This window comes from Gopherus evgoodei, chromosome 2 (genome assembly GCF_007399415.2).
Source record: "Gopherus evgoodei ecotype Sinaloan lineage chromosome 2, rGopEvg1_v1.p, whole genome shotgun sequence".
Taxonomy (NCBI): domain Eukaryota; kingdom Metazoa; phylum Chordata; order Testudines; family Testudinidae; genus Gopherus; species Gopherus evgoodei.
The window spans coordinates 298,112,321-298,131,126 of record NC_044323.1 but is presented as its reverse complement, the minus strand read 5'-3'; the positions used below and the strand labels follow the sequence as shown (position 1 = coordinate 298,131,126).

General features: G+C 67.1%; 1 protein-coding gene across 17 annotated transcripts in view; it reads right to left on the bottom strand.

Moving 5' to 3' along the window:
• The window catches only part of PLEC (plectin), a 175,521-nt gene that overhangs the window by 72,053 nt on the left and 84,662 nt on the right, over nt 1–18,806 (bottom strand). For 2 of the 17 annotated variants that reach the window (XM_030554101.1, XM_030554102.1), the window contains exon 1: nt 13,750–14,579. The exons of 10 other annotated variants lie outside the window; for them this stretch is intronic. In XM_030554101.1, coding sequence (XP_030409961.1) covers nt 13,750–14,266 — 517 coding nt within the window. In that variant the 5' untranslated portion in view covers nt 14,267–14,579. Of the gene's footprint in view, nt 1–481; nt 1,376–5,412; nt 5,435–6,138; nt 6,245–13,749; nt 14,580–18,806 lie in introns of those variants that run through there. 5 more of the 17 variants (XM_030554114.1, XM_030554115.1, XM_030554116.1 and 2 more) reach the window with 4 other exon arrangements.

Below are 18,806 nucleotides of genomic sequence, written 5' to 3'. Positions count from 1 at the left end.
CTCAGGCCTGCCCACGCCAGGAGCTCGAACCCAGGCGCCGACACGACTCCCCTGCACAGGCAACCCCGGACCACCTAGGGAGGGGCCCACGCTCCCTAGTTTCTCCTGCTAGAACTGCGCCCCCTCCCCAGTACTGCTCCAAGGGACAGCGCCCCCAGACTTAACAGCCACAGCAGGGGATTCCCCCCACACACACACACACAGCACCTAGCAGCAACACGCCCTGGACCAAGCATGGGGCTCCCGGCAGGAGCAGGGCCCAGTAGCAGTCAGTCAGAGCTTGCAGCCCCAGGCCGTTCGCAGCAGCAGAGTGCTCACTGTGACAGAGCACACAGCCAGGCCATGGCCCTGCATAGCACCGGGCAGCCCCCTAGCAGTGGGGCTGTTGGGACAGCCCACGGGCCCCACCTTGCAGGGGTTTTCAGGGCCACGCTCCCCCCTAGACCCAGCAGGACTCTCCCCCAGGGCAGTCACAATGCACCTTGGTGGGTCCCTGCCAACCTCCAGAGCATCTCCAGGGCCAGCGGCAGCAGCAGGAGGGGGGACTCGAGAGAGCAGCGCAGGCAAGCCAGCCCCACCCCAGGGCACCGCAAGGGATGCGCTGGGTGGGACCCATGGGAGGCTGGCAGCACCCGGCTGCAGCTGGAGAAGTGCTAAGCCCAGGAGCCCGTGTCCTGCAGCGGGGAGGGAGGAACATCCTGGAGGCTGGCTCTGAGTCTGAGAGGTTGGCAGTTTCCCCAGGCGGCTGGGGCCCTCGTCCCCACGCCTTAGCACAGAGAATGGTGGATGCTGCCAGCCGCTAGCCAAGGAAGCAACATGCCTGGGTCTGTTCCTAGTCCTGGGAGTGGGGTCCAGGCCTCCTGGGTTCTATTCCCAGCTCTGCATGTGACTGAGCTCAGCCCCGGCCCAGCTGCGGAGCGGAGATAAGGCAGGAGCTCTGGGTGGGCCGGGCTGTGGTTATTATTGCTGGTGGGAGGCAGGAGATGGCTCTGGATCTTACAGGCTGCAGTGTCCTATGGGGGGCTTGTTCCTTTTACACACCTCAGCCAGTCTGTCCCCTTGGCGGAGCAGGGGAAGGGAGCCCCCCAGTCCCCAGCCGGCAGAGGGCCTTGAGCACACGCTAAAACCAACAGACAGCCTGGCCACAGCCTCTCCCGACAGAGGATACCCCTGCCCCTGCCCCAGGAGACTCCTCTGAAGCGCGGTTCCCAGGGAGCGGGGGCAGCTGAGCGGAGGTTCCTTGCTCCCTGCTCAGCACAGGGGCTGTTTCCCTTGGCAGGGCCTGCCAGCCCAGGCCCAAACCGCAGCCTTCTGCCATTTCCTTTCCTTTCTTCGCAGCTGGTGAGTCACTTGGCAAGAACAGCCCCAGCCAGCTCCCCTTCCCAGCCCCAGCCGGCAGTCACGGCCATGGGGGGGCTAGTGGAAAAGCTGACTGGGGAGGGAGGGGGGTTCCCAAGAGTCCCATGGGGCCTTCCCCGCCCACAACGGCTGTGCGTTCATTGTCGCATGCGGCTCCAGCCAGCCTTAGAGACGGGAACAGAGCCCAAACAAACAACACCCGCCACGCTCGGCTAGCTACAGCATTCCTCTTCCCCCGCCCATCACCAAACCCTCTGGAGCTCTGTGCTTCCCACCACTCGCACGGCTCCCCTCCAACCGGCACGAGTCTGCGGAACTCCCTGCCACAAGGCACCAGTGAGCCAAGAGCTGAGCAGGCCACAGCAAAGAATTCGACAGGTCTACGGCGAATGAGACTCAGTGAGACCCGCACCCACAGGGCATGGGCCAGGCACTGCCAATGCAAGATGCTGCCCATGGGCCAGCTGTCCCAGACATGCTTGCTAGGGGGAGCCTTGCCAGGCTGGTGCTGTGGGACATGGGGCTAGATGGGACTGGGGGCTGTGCCCACTAACCCTAAATAAATAATAAGAGAAATACCCATCTCCTAGAACTGGAAAGGACCCTGAAAGGTCATTGAGTCCAGCCCCCTGCCTTCACTAGCAGGACCAAGTACTGATTTTACCCCAGATCCCTAAATGGCCCCCTCAAGGATTGAACTCACAGCCCTGGGTTTAGCAGGCCAGTGCTCAAACCACTGAACTATCCCTCCCTCCACACTCCCCAGCTGCAGGTGGCAGATAGAGGGGGGCCCTCCAGGCACAGCATTCTGGCCTCAGAAGTGAGCAGGGGGCTCTGGGTGTGGGCAGCCCCCCTGCCCCAGGCCGGTGGCAAGAGCCCTGGGGCCAGACCAGAGCAGCGCCTGGGTATCAGGCTACTGCACGGCTAGCCCTGGCACAGCCCCTCCCGCCAAGCCCAGTCCTTTTGGGTCAGCCATGTCCAGACAGGCGGGAGATGGGGCCATGCTCAGCCAGCATGGGGCGAGCTGGGTATCCCTGGAGCTGCCCCTGCTGCTGGGCACGGGGCTCTGCAGCCAGAGGCGCCAGGGAGACTCCGACCCAGGGCCAGGTGGGGCGGGCAGAGCCTCTGAGCCACAGTCCCTAGCAGCCAGCCCTGTGCCCAACAGTCACCACGCCCACGGCTGGTTTTTGGTATCCAGGACAAGCACCCTCCCCCTCTGGGACGCAGACAGACGCTGGCGCTAAAAATCCCCTCACCCAGGGTGAGGCTCCGCAGATGCCACAGGGCAGCTCCCCCGCTGCTCCAGGGACATATAATACAGGAAGCTGGGCTCACCCCACCCAGCCCCCCACACTCCCAGGCTGCAGCAGCTCACAAGGGCGGGGGGGGGGGGGTTAAACCAAACTGAGCCGGGTGTCGGGAGCAGGGCTGAGCAGAGAACCCAGGAGTCCTGAGCGCAGACCCGACTGCAGTTAGGACCTGAGGGGAGATCTCTCTCAGATACCTCTGCTGTGGGGCCCATCCCAGGCAGCCTGCAGTCCCCGTGGGTGGGACGGGGATGGGGGGGCAGACGTGAGCCCCGTCCTGCTCCAGGACTCAGCTAAAGCCCCTCCGAGATGACAGGCCCTGGCAGGTGCGACCTTGGCGTGGAGGGTGGAGCGAGGTGCCCTCTGAGCAGGCATGGCCCTGTGCCAAGGACATGGGCCCCGTTCTGCCTGGGAACAGGCCCTGCCTGCCGTCAAGGTGCCCGGGGGGATTCCTGGGGAGGCAGAGTCTCTCGTGGCGCTGCCAGAGGATGGAAACCCCCCCTGCTCCCCCCCCCAGCCCTGCTGGGTGCCTGCCAGTGCAGTGAAGCGGCAGCCGCTCCCCCCACAGCCCCACTTTGCAGGGGCAGCACCAGAGTGTGGTTTCCTGAACACTCATGTGTGGGCCCTGAGCTGCTGCTGCCATGGCAACGCGGGCCAGCGCCCGCCACCAGATGAGGCAGCGTGACATCCCGGAATGCCCTGCACGGATTCCACGGGAACCACAGCCAACGCCCTGGAAATGGGGGGGGGGGGATCCGGCACCAGCTAGTTCCCTTGCTGGCTAATGCTGCCCTGGGGGGGGTGGGGCAGGGCATGCATCACCATCCTGCCCCCGTCCCCAGCACCTCCAATGCACTTCAGACATTCACCTGGCCCCACAGCCCCCAGAGCCAGCCGTTCACAAGCGGAGAACTATGGGGCAGGGTGGGGGCCCAAGCCAGGTGCACAAGGGAAGGGAACCTCCCGTCCCCCCCAAGCTATCCCCGATGGACCCGCTGCCAGGGGGGCTGGAGGAAGAGGGGCCGCAATGGGGCTCCCTCCACTTCTGCCAATAGGAAGCAGGCTCCAGCCTGGAGGGCAGGTGGCCCCGCCCAGCCCCAGCTCTGCCCAGAGCCAGGCAGGGGGTGTACTGTAAACAGCAGGACACTGGCACAAAGGTGCAGGGGGAAGGGAGGTGCCATGGAAGGGGCAGCCCTAGAGAAACCAGGGGGGGCTTGGCAGGATCGCCCCCCATGCAGGAGCTGCCAGGGCAGCAGGTAGAGAAGACAATAGCATGGGGCGGGGAGGTGTTCTGAGAACGAGCATGAGTTTCATATAAAAATAACCCTGTCAGCGCAGCCCTGCCGCCAGCCTCAACAGCTGGTACTTGGGAACCCGCCCGGCAGCTGGAGAATATCTACCCCCCCACCCCCCTGCACGGGCAGGCCGGAGCCAGGGAGCTGCAGCTTGCAGGGTGACCAGAGAGAAACGCCTCGCTCTGCATCCCCAGAGCCTGCAGCCTGTCCCCCTGCAGCCAGCAACCCCCGAGCTGGGGGAGGGAGCGCATCTCCTCCCCATTGACACCACTGCCCCAGAAACGCAGCACTCAGCTCTCTGTCTGTCACCACTGCCTGCTGCTTGCCAGTCCAGAGCCCAGTCCTGCAGCAAGCCAACCCAGCAATGCAGTGACAGCGAGGCAGGCCAGCCCGACACTGGTCCAGCAATGCCCCATCCGCACAGACATTCAGCCCGGGAAGCACCTGCCAATGAGACCCCCAAGCTGAGCCGGACACCCCGCCTGGTCCCCCCACTGGGCAGCATCCCCTGGTTCTCCCACTCCCCCAGCTGGCAAGGAGCCCCCCCCCCCCATCCAGGCTGCACAGGTCCCAGCAAGGGCTGAGTGGAGGAGGCAGAGCCCCTCTAGGGACAGACGCCTCTTGCTGCCTTTAGATGAAACCACCTGATCACCAGCTCACCCAGGAACAACAGGCCCCAGGCAGGGCCCAGAGCGATGTGGGGGGGGCCTTAGCACAGACCCCCCTCTCCCCCCGCTGAGGCAGTGGAATCAGCCCTGCAGAAACTGGGGGTCTGCGCATCGCAGATCCTGAGCCAGCAGCTGCCCCACCTGGTTTACTCTCAAAGTCCAACACTGCCAGGACAAGAGTCCCCAGATGACACCTGGCTTGGCACCAGCCACAGCTGCTCTCCAGGGACCAGAGCATCCCAGTGCCTCTGCAGCCACTTCCCTTCCTCTGGGTGCCCTGCACCATTCTGGCACCAGCACCCTGCACACCCAGCCAGCCACCACCGCCTGCTCCCCGGCCCCACGCAGCCGGTGGCACAGACCTAGACAGAGACCAGTCCACTGCCTGCATCCCAGGAGGCCTCAGCACCAGGGCTGCCTCTGCCCACTCAGGCTGGCACGATGCAGCTGCGGAGAAACCTTTAGAAAAGAGAACATCTGCGCCCGTGTTGCTCTGGGGAAGGCAAATGACTTGCCAAGGACACAGAACAAGCCTGGGACAGAGCCGGGAAAGAACCCAGGAGTCCCGCTCCAAGGGCCCCGCCCCCCGAGCCGGCAAAGAACCCAGGAGTCCAGCTTCCAGCCCCCAACCCAGGGAGAGAACCCAGGAGTCCGGCGGCGATGGAGGGGTTAAGCCGGCGCACACGTGCCCGTGTTTGGCAGGGGGGCGGGCGGGCGAAGCGGCCGCCCACAGCCCAGCCCCGCCCGGCTCGGCTCGGCCCGGCCCGGCCCGGCCGCTCTCACCTGGGGCGCAGCGCCGCCAGCGCCAGGCCAGCAGCAGCGCCAGCCCGTGGGCCCCGGCCACCAACCAGGGGAAGGGGCCGGCGGGGGCGTCCATGGCCGCAGGGCGAGCTGCTCCGGCTCCGGGTCCCTGCACCCGCCCGGCCGGCCGCGGATCCTGCCCGGCCGCCTCCTGGCCCGGCCCCCTGCGCCGGCCCGCCCGCCCCGCACTGCGGCTCGGCCCGCCCCGCGGCGCCCGAGTCCGCCCCACGGGACCCGCCGCCTCCCCCAGCCAACAGCCCCGCCCCACGAGACCCCTACCCCCGGGGGGAGCATTGCCCCACCCCGTCTGGGACTCCTTGGCCCGGAGCCCAGCCCCCCTGCCCTAGTGGGGAACTGCCTCTCCTAGGGCACGCAGCTCCCTGCGCCCCACGGCTCCCCCCCAAGGGTTGCATGCAGCACAGTCGGCCGAACCTGCCCCCCTCCTAGGCGCCCCCCCAGCCCTGGATGGCAGAGCCCTGCCAGAGCTAACAAAGATTCCTCCCCAGGCCCCACTGCACGGGCAGCCCCTCAGGGGCAGGCATGGGCACCTGGCTGCCCCCCACCAGCCCCAGTCGCCCCACAGCTCAGCCCCCATCACTCCCAGCTGGCAGCCACTGGGGGCTTTTTATAACCCAAACTGCTGGGGTGGAAAGAGCCCAGCAGGCGCCTGGAGCCTGGCACACACGGGGCGAGGCCCTGGGCCCCTACCTGGCACGATCTTCATGGGGAAGCAGCTTCTCCACAGCCAGGGCTAGGACAGAGGGGGCAGGAGCCCGCCACACAGAGCCCCCACTCAGGCTGCAGTGCCGCCCGAGTCCTGTGCCCATGGGGAACGGGAGGGAGCAGGGGGCTATAAATATCCCAGCACAACCTGTCATGCCTCCCGAGTTAGAACATGACATGGCAACAGCGGGCAGGGCCCAGCCTCAGGCGGGAGGAGGGGCCGGCTGCAGCCCCCCCGAGCCCTGTGGCTGGAGATCTCCCACCCCGCAGTGCAGGGGCCCAGCCACCCCCGAGATGGGAACCAGGAATAACCCTGTCCCAGGGGCTCTGCCACGGCCCAGGGTTGGGGGCCCGTCCCACACAGAGGCCCTCCGCTCACCCTCTGCCCATCCCAGGCTGGCAGCCCGGGCAGCAGCATGAGACAAGCACTTGGCGTCCGAGTGCAGCATTGCCTGGCAAAGCCAGGGCCTAGGAGCCTTGGGGCCAGCACCATCCCAACCTGCACTGGCTCCTGCCTGGGGAAGAACAGTTGTGGGCATGCCTGCCCCACCCCTGCACACGGGCAGCCCCCGGCACAGGGCTCTGGGTCCTGTCTGAAGTGCCCTCCCCAGGGCGGGTATTCAATGCTGGTATCCCACCCCCTCCCAGTGCTGCCAACCCACAGAGCTCGGACGGGTCCTGGCCAGGCCTGCGGCCCGGCTCAGTGACGAGGTCAGAGCCCCGGGGGAAGGGGCCCTCGCAGGGCTCTCGGCTTTACCACCTCCCCACGGCAAACAGCCCCCAGGCCTAGCCCCTGAGCGGAGAGGGGGGGCTGGGGATCTAGGGGGGAGCTGGCACAGCAGGGGCAGGGGCAATTCAGGCAAGGGGATGGCAGCTGTAGGGCTCATCCCACAGCAGCATCTCCCTAGTGGGCCGCCCAGTAGATGCCCTGCCCCTGCAGTGCCACACCAACCCACGCTCTCTGCAGCCCCAGGCACAGCTCGCCCATCCCAGACAGCCCCAAGAGCAGCTCGGAGCAGCGCCTGGTTTGCACCTTCCATCCCCAGGGTCTCAGCCAAGACAGCACCTCTGACCCCTCCTAGTCCCCCAGGACCAGCCATCAGTGGGTGAGCAGAGCCCCCCGGGCAGGCGGGCAGGCCTGGGCACAGGAGAGACCCCCCCGCAAGCACTCCTGCCACTGCCTCCTGCTGGGGGACCCAGTACACACAGGGGTGGGGCATTAACCACTGTGCCTGCCCGACATCGCACCGCTGCCCAGTGCCACCTGCGGCCCCTGCCCCATTGCTGGCCTTGGAGCTGCAGCCTCAGGGAACGACATGGCAATGGCCCAGATCTGAGTCCTTCAGACTGCACCAGGCACCACCAGGCTGTGCCTCTGCCTGCCTCCTGCAGAGGGGCTGGACGTGCAGGGCCAGGCGGGGGCACAGGGAGCTCCCTGGAAATGCCCGCCAGCCCCAGTGCCCCCGAGTCCAATCCAGCAGAGCACCAACCTCCAGCCCAGGGTTTCACTGCAACTAACCAACCAGAGGACAAGAGAAGACCCGGAACTGGATCCCTCAGCCCCGGAACGGGCTCTGGGCAGAGCCCCAGGGTGCTGAGCCAGACCTGGGCAGCCAGACCAAGCCGCTGGGATGCCAGGGAGCCCAGCCAGAGCCACAGCGTCAGGGCTGCTTCAGAGACTGGGCTCGCGGGGGGGGGGGGGGCTGCTGCCTGCCCCCCCCCGTCAGAGCGATTCCTTCTCCCCAGCCCAAAGCCACAGGCGGGCCAGGCCCATCGCTGGGAGCCCAGCCAGCCCTACGCGGGGGACAGGACAGGTGATGGGGTGGCCCCAGGGTGGGGAACCTCTTGTCCCAGGCACCCCGTGGGCGAGGCCAGGCCAGCAGGAGTCACTAGGCAGAACCCCCGCCCCAGTGCTCGTTACCGTGGCTGGGTACAGGGGGGCCAGGGCCCACCCCCCCCAGCCTGCTGCATGCAGGAGTGAGCCCCAGCACTTTGCAAAGGGAGGGGGCTGCTGGGACAGGCAGGGAGAGAGTGGCGCAGCCAGGATGAGCTTGGCCTGAGGCCCAGGGGTGTGTAGGCTGAGGGCAGGGCAGGACCCACTCTCCCCATTCCTCCGGGCAGGCTGCCCCAGGCTCCTACCTTGGCCCTGCTGGATGAGGTCTTCCATGAAATACCTGCCATCCTCCCAGTCCATGGCTCTGGCTGCGGCAGCGGGAAGCTCAGCTCGGAAGCAGCAGCAGCTTCTCACACCCCCTCCTGCCAGGCTGCAGCCGGCCCCCTTCCAGGCAGAGCAAGTCCCAGCAGCGCCAGGAGCTCAGCGCCTGCCCTGCAGGATGCACCAGGGGCTCGGCCTCCCCTCCTCTTCCTCTTGGCGAAGCCTGGCAGCCAGGAGCCCACCCGCAGGCTCCCGCCCCAGCCTTCCAAATCTGCTCCAGCTGCCGCGAGGGGAGCGGCCAGGATTCTTGTGGCATTCAGCAATTCAGCCCCTCTGCTCCGCACAAGTCCGAGGGGCCTGAGGAACGCCGGCTCCAGCTCCGGGCCACAGGGGCTTTCCACATGCCCAGAGCTGGCGCCTCTGTGAGGCCGACGGGGCCTCGGCCCGCTCCTGCAGCCAGGGCAGCGCGTGGGAACTGCGCACCAGAGGGGCTGGAGCAACCCGCTGAGGAGCCCTGGGGCAGCCGCGGACAGCTGGGCACAGCGGGTGCTGCTCAGGGGCCTGGGGCAGTGCCCGGGGCTTTGTGCTATTGAGGGCTGGAGCCAGGGCAGATTCAGGAGCCAGTTTAGTCCCCTTCCAGCACATTCCACCCCAGGGCAGCCCCCGTCCGAGCTGTCCTGGAGCACCCAGTGCCGAGCCTGGCGCTTTGCCCTCTCCCCACCTGACCCCAGACCCGTCCCGGGGATCTCAGCAAGCAGACTCCTGGGGCCCTGGCTCTTGTGCTGAACCAGAGGGTCCCACACACCGGAGCCCCCTCCCCACACCTGCAAAGGCTGGGCCATGGGAGAGCACGAAGGAGCCCCCTGCCCTGCGACAGGCCCCCGGAGAAGGCCAGCTCCAGCCTCACTCTCACCCTGCCCGTCAGGGAGCTGTGCTGGGGGGAGACACCCACCTGGGTCCGGCTCCCTGCCCTCCCCACGGCAACATTGCCCCCAGCACCCGCCCACCTGCACAGCACCAGCGCCAGGCGAAGGGTTAACAGCACAGCCAGGAAGCAAGCAGGGTGGTGGGGGGCCATGGGTCAGCGCTGAGGGGCGTGGGAAGCCCAAGGTCATGGGGCAGGACAGAAGGGTGTGGGCACAGCTGTGGGAGCCCAGGGCTCTGGGCAGAGCTGGGGGCAGGGAGAGCCCAGGCCAAGCCGTGGGGCAGGACAGAGGGGCATGGGCACATGCAGGGGGAGCCCAGAGCTGGGGGCAGGGAAGCCCAGGGCTTAGCCGTGGGGCAAGACAGAGGGGCATGGGCACAGCTATGGGGCAGGGGGAGCCCAGGTCAAGCCGTGGGGCAGAACAGAGGGGTGTGGGCACAGCTGTGGGCACAGCTGTGGGGCGGGGGAGCCCAAGGCCGAGCCATGGGGCAGAACAGAGGGATGTGGCAAGCTGTGGGTCAGAGGGAGCCCAGGCCAAGCCGTGGGGCAGGACAGAGGGGCGTGGGCACAGGCAGGGGGAGCCCAGGGCTGTGGGCAGAGAAGCCCAGGGCCAAGCCGTGGGGCAGGATACAGGGGCGTGGGCACAGCAGTGGGGCAGGGGAGCCCAAGGTCGAGCCGTGGGGCAGGACAGGGGCGTGGGCACAGTAGTGGGGCAGGGGAGCCCAAGGCCGAGCCGTGGGGCAAGAACAGAGGGATGTGGGCAAGCTGTGGGGCAGAGGGAGCCCAGACCGAGCCGTGGGGCAAGACAGAGGGGTGTGGGCACAGCCATGGGGCGGGGGAACCCAAGGCCGAGCCATGGGACAGAACAGAGGGATGTGGGCAAGCTGTGGGGCACGGAGAGCCCAGGCCGAGCCGTGGGGCAGGACAGAGGGGCGTGGGCACAGCCGTGGGGTGGGGGAGCCCAAGGCCGAGCCGTGGGACAGAACAGAGCGATGTGGGCACAGCAGTAGGGCAGGGGGAGCCCAGGCCAAGCCGTGGGGCAGGACACAGGGACGTGGGCACAGCAGTAGGGCAGGGGGAGCCCAGGCCGAGCCGTGGGGCAGGACACAGGGACGTGGGCACAGCAGTAGGGCAGGGGGAGCCCAGGCCGAGCCATGGGGCAGGACAGAAGGGTGTGGGCACAGCCGTGGGGCGGGGGAGCCCAAGGCCGAGCCGTGGGGCAGAACAGAGGGATGTGGGCAAGCTGTGGGGCAGAGGGAGCCCAGACCGAGCCGTGGGGCAAGACAGAGGCGTGTGGGCACAGCCATGGGGCGGGGGAACCCAAGGCCGAGCCATGGGACAGAACAGAGGGATGTGGGCAAGCTGTGGGGCACGGAGAGCCCAGGCCGAGCCGTGGGGCAGGACAGAGGGGCGTGGGCACAGCCGTGGGGTGGGGGAGCCCAAGGCCGAGCCGTGGGACAGAACAGAGCGATGTGGGCACAGCAGTAGGGCAGGGGGAGCCCAGGCCAAGCCGTGGGGCAGGACACAGGGACGTGGGCACAGCAGTAGGGCAGGGGGAGCCCAGGCCGAGCCGTGGGGCAGGACACAGGGACGTGGGCACAGCAGTAGGGCAGGGGGAGCCCAGGCCGAGCCATGGGGCAGGACAGAAGGGTGTGGGCACAGCCGTGGGGCGGGGGAGCCCAAGGCCGAGCCGTGAGGCAGAACAGAGGGATGTGGGCAAGCTGTGGGGCAGGGAGAGCCCAGGCCAAACCGTGGGGCAGGACACAGGGACGTGGGCACAGCAGTAGGGCAGGGGGAGCCCAGGCCGAGCCGTGGGGCAGGACACAGGGACGTGGGGACAGCAGTAGGGCAGGGGGAGCCCAGGCCGAGCCATGGGGCAGGACAGAAGGGTGTGGGCACAGCCGTGGGGCGGGGGAGCCCAAGGCCGAGCCGTGGGGCAGAACAGAGGGATGTGGGCAGGCTGTGGGGCAGGAAGAGCCCAGGCCAAACCGTGGGGCAGGACAGAGGGGCATGGGCACAGTCATGGGGCAGAGGGAGCCCAAGCCAAGCCATGGGGCAGGACAGAGGGGCATGGGCACAGGCAGGGGGAGCCCAGGGCTGTGGGCAGAGCTGGGAGCAGGGGAGCCCAGGGCTGTGGGGCACGACAGAGGTGTGTGGGCACAGCCATGGGGCAGGGGAATCCCAAGCTGAGCCGTGGGGCAGGACAGAGGGGTGTGGGCACAGCCGTGGGGCAGGGAGAGCCTAGGCTGAGCCATGGGGCAGGACAGAGGGGTGTGGACACAGCAGTGGGGCAGGACAGAGGGGCGTGGGCACAACCGTGGGGCAGGGGAGCCCAGGGCCGAGCCGTGGGGCAGGATAGAGGAGCGTGGGCACAGCCGTGGGGCAGAGGGAGCCCAGGCCGAGCCGTGGGGCAGAGCAGAGGAGCGTGGACACAGCGTGGGGCAGAGGGAGCCCAGGCCAAGCCGTGGGGCAGGGCAGAGGGGTGTGGGCACAGTCGTGGGGCAGAGGGAGCCCAGGCCGAGCACTGGGGCAAGGACACAGCCAGGGGGACGAGTCAGCGCGGTGGGGAAGGCGCCCGCACGGGCAGCTGTTGGACAATGAGCCTATTGTCCCGGCAGAACAGCTGCAGGGCGGGGTGGGGCGCGCTACCTGCCAGGGGCCGTGGGGGGGGCAGGGGGGAGCAGCAGGCCCAGCCCCCCCCTTCCCCGCCCGGCAGGACCCAGCCCAGGAGCTGCGGCTGACTCACGCCCCAGGAACAGGCCAGCTCGGCGCCTTTCCTGGTGGAAACTTGGAGCCGAGGCGCTCGGCCAGCAGCAGCAGGGCTGGGGCCTCGGGCAGGGCTGCTCCCCACCCCGCATGGTGCAGGGACCCCCAGCCAGCCAAGCCCACCCTACCTCGGGCCAGGCAGGAGGGGGATGGGGCAGCAGGGCACAGCCCCCTCCTCCAGCGACCGGCTGCCCAGTGCTCAGCAGCGTGGCCAGGGGACCGCGGGTCAGCACGGGGCCAAGCCGAGCCGAGCAGCCGGCAGCTCGGAGCAGGCTGAAGGGGGTGTGGGGCGGCTGGGAAGGGACCTGGGGCTGGGATCACCGCCACCCCACATGGGCGCAGGCCCATAGCCCAGCCCCTCCCGCAGCACAGGCTGTCCGGCCAGCGGGGCCTGTCCCGCACTCGGACATGGGCTCTGGTCTCCAGCCCACGCCGCAGGGGGTGCTGCTCACCCCCCTCGCTGCAGCCCCAGGCTGGCAGATGCTCACTCTGAGAAGGGAACACCCCTCTGCTGCCCCTCCTCCGTCCCCTGAAGGCCTTCGTCCCCCGTGACTTCCGCCCCATCCCCTCCTGCTGCAGGGGGTGCAGCTAGCCCACGGGATGGGCCCTGAACAGGGAGGGCAGCCTGCCCCACGCGCCCACAGGGCGAGGCCAGGGACACGTGCTGGCTGGGGGGGCGGGAGTCCCAGTGTGAGAACGGGCAAGACACCTGGCACTGCCCCCAGAGCAGCACCCGCGCTGGCTGGTAAGATGCCTGCGCCCCCTCCTGCTGACCGGCTGTGGCATTAGCCCACCAGCCCAGACAGGCTGCACACCTAGCAAGCCACCAGCCCCAGCCGCTCTGCACGCGCTCCTGGCCTGGGACCGCCACCTGCAGTTCTGTGCCACTCGTGAGCCAAGGGCACGTTCTTGGGGAGCAGCCCCTGGGCGGGGACCCACTGCTGGGATAGACACAACCCTCAGCCCCGCCGTGTGACCCTGCTGCATGGCCCCGCCCTGCCCACCTCCCACCTACGTGCCAAATGCCCAACGGGACAGAGAGCCCCACGCTCAGAGCACCAGCAGCTGCTGGACTCATCCACCCCTCAGTGCCTGTGCCACCCAGCCAGGGTGAGTGTGGCCATCCCCCAGCCCTGCAGGGCCTGCGACAAGCCAGACAAAGCCCCTGACCCCCAACAGCAACCCCAGAGCTCTCCCCATACGCTGCAGCAGGCCCCACAGGCAGAGAGTCAGGGTCCCTCTCCCTGGGGCCGCCTCTGACCTTGGCAGCGGAACACAGCAGCTGGAGGAGGATGGGAAAACTGATGGCCAAGGATAGCACAGGGCCCTGCACCTGTTGGCATGCCAGGGCCCCCCTGCGGGGGCGGGGGGCACGAGAAGCCTGCCTGCTGGCTGGCTGTCCCTACCCCCACCCCGGGCAAGCCAGAGCTCCCGCCTCACACAGACCAGGTGGGAAAGGGTTAAGGGCAGCCCCGGGCCCGCCAAGCACCCCCCTCCCGGCATTCACATATCCCTGGGCCAGCACCCCCCAGGGCCCAGCGGAGGGGAACCCCCCTTCCAGATAAGGCCACGGCCGTGTCCCCTCCCCACCAGCACCACTCGCCGGCTCCAGGCTCCCCCCACCCAAATGAATGAACACAGCCGCCCCTGCTGCCCGGCGCTGCTCTCCCTGGGGGGGCAGGACGCTGCCCCATGCACCTCCCACTAGAGCATGCTCCCGCTCCCCACCGGCGAGGGGTGGGTCGCTAACCTGGGGCAGGGCTGGGTTCCGGGGCCGGCCTGGACACTCCCCCTGCTGAGGCAGCCTCCACGTGCTGCTCCTGGGTCTCCTCTCTCCTGCGGTACGCCTGGCGCGAGTCGCTGCCTGCCTGGTGTTTGGGGGGGCAGCTGGTCAGGCCCGGCACCATCTGCACCCGGGGGCCCGCAGCGGGGCGCCGCATGGCCATGGCCACGGCCACGGGGCGGCGGACGCGCTGCAGGGAGGCGGGCACAATCTCGGGCGGCAGGTGCAGGTACTGGCGCAGGTGGCAGATGCCCTCGTTGGTCAGGTACCAGTAGCAATGGCGCCAGGCGAAGGTCTCGCGCACCAGGCCTCGCGAACGCAGCGAGCCCATGGCCCGCATCACCTGCAGGTTGGTGACACCGGGCAGCTGCGGGTGGAAGCTCTGCGGCCGTTTGTCCTTCTTGGCCACCATCACACCCTCGCGGAAGAGCAGCTCGTAGATGGCCTGCAGCCGCTCCAGCGGCATCAGCATCCCTGCCACCATGGCGAGCACGGCGCGGGGCACGGGCAGCACGCGGCCAGGAACAGCCCTCTCGGCAGAGGCAGCCGGAGAAGCGCGCCTCCCTCCCGGCCTGGCTCAGACCGAGCAGCCGCGCACTGGGAGTGACAGCAGCTCCACCCCTGCTCCGGCATGGGGGGGGCATGCCCGCTCACTCCCTGGCTGTGACACACACGCGGATATGGGCGCCGGGGGCTCGGCAGCCCCTCCCGGGCACCACACGCCCTCCTGACAACAGGGACGGGGGAGGAGAGGAAGCGCCAGATTTGCCGGCTTTGCTCTGGCCAGGAGTTTCATCATAGTTTCCCCTCCAGTTTCCCACAAGCGGGGCGGGGTGAGGGGAGCGTGGGGCTGGGGGAGAGGGCGGGAACCCGGCACTTTCCTTTCCACTGCACACGACTCAGCAAAGGCAAACTGACCAGACGGGTCCAGCCAGGGGCCAGAGCCCCATGCGGCGATGGGCAGAGCCTGGGCACAAGGGCACTGGGCCGGGGGGGGGCTGGACAGGAGAGACCAGAGCAGCCTGCCCAGCCCCACCCCCAGCAGGCACATCCCTGTCATTCCTGGCACCCTGCCGGGGAGGCCAGGCAAGGAGGGCGTTGGCCGGCTTTAACCACTTCCATGCCAGCCAGCTGCTCTCTGGGGCTGACAAGCTAGGGAACAGCACCCAGGCTGGGGGGCCCAGACTGGCCCAGCCCCCCAGGCAGTGCTCACAGCACCCAACTAGCCACACAGCCCCCTGGAGGAGTCACACTGCACTGAGGGGAAACTGAGGCATCAGGTGGGCACAGAACCTGCGCAGCAGCACACAGCAGAACCCACGAGTCCTGGTGCCCAGCCCCTGCTCTTGCTGCTTGGCCCCACTCCCTGCCTGCAGGGTTACACCGAGAGCTGCCCATGCCTGCAGCTCAGCATACGCCCGGCTGCCCCAGAGCAAACGGGGCACCACTCCTCAGAACCCTGGGGAGATACCTCGCGAGCAGCCAGCAGGTTGCCGGGGCGGTTACATGGCCCAGCCCCTGAGCCAGCACCCAGGGCCTCCAGCCCCACAAGGCAAAGACTCTGTACCCCCCTCCATGGCCCCTGCCCAGCCCCAGTCTGTGTCTGGGGGACACGGTAAGTGCCAGTCTCTGCACAGAGCAGCTCAGAGGCCCCACTCACAGCACCAGCTGCCCTCCTGCTGCAGTGCTGGGCCAGACCCGAAGCAGGGGCTGGGCTGGGCAGGGGAGGGGAGGGGAGGGGAGGTCAGCTGTCAGGACCCCAGCCCTCTCGGGGCACCATATAGTGACCAGTCCCTGAGGGAGGGCACTGCCCCTCCACCCTAGGCACCAGCCCCATCAGCCAGGCAGAAGAGACACAGGCCTACACCAGTCCTGGCCACACAGAACGGAGGAGTCACCTACCCCTCCAAACCCAATAAACCCCCCAGACACCTGTACACATCCATCCCCCACCTACCCCCACAGACAGCTTGTGACAAAGTGGGACCATTCTTAATGTTTCCTCTGAATACTGTGGGGGGGCCTCAGTTTCCCCCATGCATTTCTTAAGTCTCCAGCGTGCATAAATTGCCGACACTCTGGCTCACTGGGCCTCAGAATGGACCCGGACGAAGGGTCCTATCCTTTGTACCTACAAGCTCTGTTTTAGACCCTGTTCCTGTCATCAAATAAACCTCTGTGTTACTGGCTGGCTGAGAGTCACGTCTGACTGCGAAGTGGGGGTGCAGGACCCTGTGGCTTCCCCAGGACCCCACTGAGGCGGGCTCGCTGTGGGAAGCGCATGGAGGGGCAGAGGATGCTGAATGCTCCAAGGAGAGACCCAGGAGGTGAAGCCATGGGAGCTTCTTGCCCTGGAGACAGTCTGCTCCAAGGGAGAGGAGGATCCCCAAAGTCCTGTCTGGCTTGGTGGGGAGCAGTTCCAGAGCAGCACCTGGGGACTCTGGGACAAGCTCTTTAGCCAGATGGGCAGAGTGGCTGACAGGCTCCCACTCCTGGCCTGGGCCCGTATGTCTGTGTTGGGTCTCCTGGGCTCAGGCCCCTTGGACCCCCAGTGGGAGTGGAAAGTGGGATCAATGGGGAGACCTGCCTGGGGTGGCGAGACCCTGGGACAGAGAGAACTGTTATCAGGCCCCAGGTGGTGCAGCCGCAGCTGCTGAGGGGCTGTGGAACCTGGCTGAAGGTCCCCCAGATGAAGCCCCTCGCCCTGCCTATGGCCCGGATCCCTGTGCAGACCCAGGACGGGTCGGGCTGGCTGGTCGCTGGGGTTCTCCAGGATATCGGCTGGGAGATCCTGTTTGGGGGGGTGACTGTCTCTTTGGGACAGGATCCAGGCCCTGCTCTGGTGTGATGCAGTAGGGACTGTCTGTGTGGGGAGTGGGAGAGCAGGGGAGGACTTTAGGGGATGGGCGATACCGGAGCCTGTAACCTGAGCTAGGTAAGGGAGGGGAAAGGTCAACACCTTTGCCCGGAAAGGGGAACAAAGGAAGGGAGTGGCAGGAGGGAAGCAGTTTGAGTTTGGGCTTGGGGCTGGATGGGCGGAATTCTGGGTATCCTAGCTAGGATCCAAGCACCCTGAAAGCCCAGAAGGACTCGGTGGAGGGGTCCTGACTGTGCCTGCAAGCTCTGCTGTAACCGGTGTTCCTGTTGTCCAATAAACCTTCTGTTTTACTGGCTGGCTAAGAGTCACTGTGGGTCCCAGGAAGAGGGGTGCAGGGCTGGACTCCCCACACTCCGTGACAACTGGTGGCAGCGGCGGGACATACTGCACCCCGTGGACGGCGCTTCCTGCAGTAAGTGACTGGGGAGCAGTAAAACGAAGGGGTGATTAACCCCTGGGAGTGTGTGCCCAGTGAGAAGGACTTTGCAGTAACAGGGTCCCCCGGGGGATTGCAGCGAGCGGTCCCAGGGGCGAAGGAGGCGGCAGCTCGACCCTGGCAGAGAGGTGGTGACCTCACGAAGGGCTGGTGCACTAGGGGTCCCCCTGGAAACCGTGGGGAGCGGAGAGCACCCCGGCCTGTGAGTGCCCAGCAGGAAGATGTATGCCAAGTGGTGCAAGTGTGACCTGGTGGAGCTGTGCAAGCAGAGGGGGCTGCGCCCGGGGAGGCTCACCAAGGACCAGCTGATTGCCCAGCTGGAGGAGGAAGATCGGTTGAATGAACGGAGCCCTGTCTCTGAGGGAAGCAGCCGAGCAGATGCAGCGCAGGCACCAGTGTCTGTCCCCGCTGGGAGTGGTCAGCCAGCGGCCGAGGGCCCCCCCTTCCTAGGCGTAGGGGAAGGGTGGGGAGGAGCCCAGTGTATACCGAGGGCACCGTGACCCCCCCCCCCCCGGCCAGCAGGGGAGCCTCGCGGCGAAGCCCACCCCCCAGCAGGGGATCCTCCCGGCGGATGCGGCTGGAATATGAAAGGGAGCTTAAATGGGAGGAGCTCAAGTTAAAGAGGCAAGAGCTGGAGGAGAAGATGAAACAGCGTAAACATGAGCTGGACCTGGCCCAGCTGAGGAGCAGTGAGGCCCTGGCTGCGGTGAGTGAGGGGGGACCCAGGCCTACAAAGAGCTTTGATAAGCACTTGCTGCCCCGGCGTAAGGAGGGGGAGGACATAGATACCTTCCTGACGGCCTTTGAGAATGCCTGCGAGCTGCACAGGGTTGACCCTGCAGACAGGATCGCAGTTCTCACCCCCTTACTGGACTCCACAGCCGTGGAGGTGTACAGCCGACTGAAAGGGGCGGAGGCAGGGGACTACGAACTGTTCAAACAGGCCCTGCTCCGCGAGTTTGGGCTGACTCCTGAGATGTACCGGAAAAAGTTCCGGAGCCAGCGTAAAACCCGTGAGGTCACATACCTTCAACTGGTCAACCGGGCGCAGGGGTATGCCCACAAGTGGACAGCTGGGGCCCAAACTAAAGAGGACCTGCTTGACCTATTCATACTGGAGCACCTGTACGAGCAGTGCCCGTCCGACCTGAGGCTGTGGTTGATGGACCAGAAGCCGGAGAACCCACAGCACACAGGCCAGCTGGCCAACCAATTTGTGGACAGTCGGGCAGGGGATGGCAGGGAGGAGTCTCGAAGGAGCAGGCCTCCCTCAACGCAGAGAGAGAGTCATCGTGGGACCTCCCAAAGGGGGCCTATGGGGAGCCCCCCCAAAAGGGGAACATCCAGCGTCAGGTCCCTCCGACCCACTCAAGGGGACCCACGAGACATGGGCTGCTATCGCTGTGGCCAACGAGGTCACACATGGGCCCAGTGCCCCAAGCTCAGGGACAGACCAAGCAGACCCAACCCGCAGAGGGTGGACTGGGTAAAAACCCAATCGGAGGAGGGGCTACATTCCCAGGAAAGGGGGGATGCTCCAGGCTCCGGGTTTTTGGTTTACCGGATGGGTGCGGGGCTGCCCCTCCGGAAGGAGTGCATTTTTCCCCTGGAGGTAGATGGGAGGAAGGTCACTGGGTACTGGGACATGGGTGCAGAGGTGACGCTGGCCCGGCCCGAGGTGGTGGCCTCAGATCGGATGGTGCCCGACAC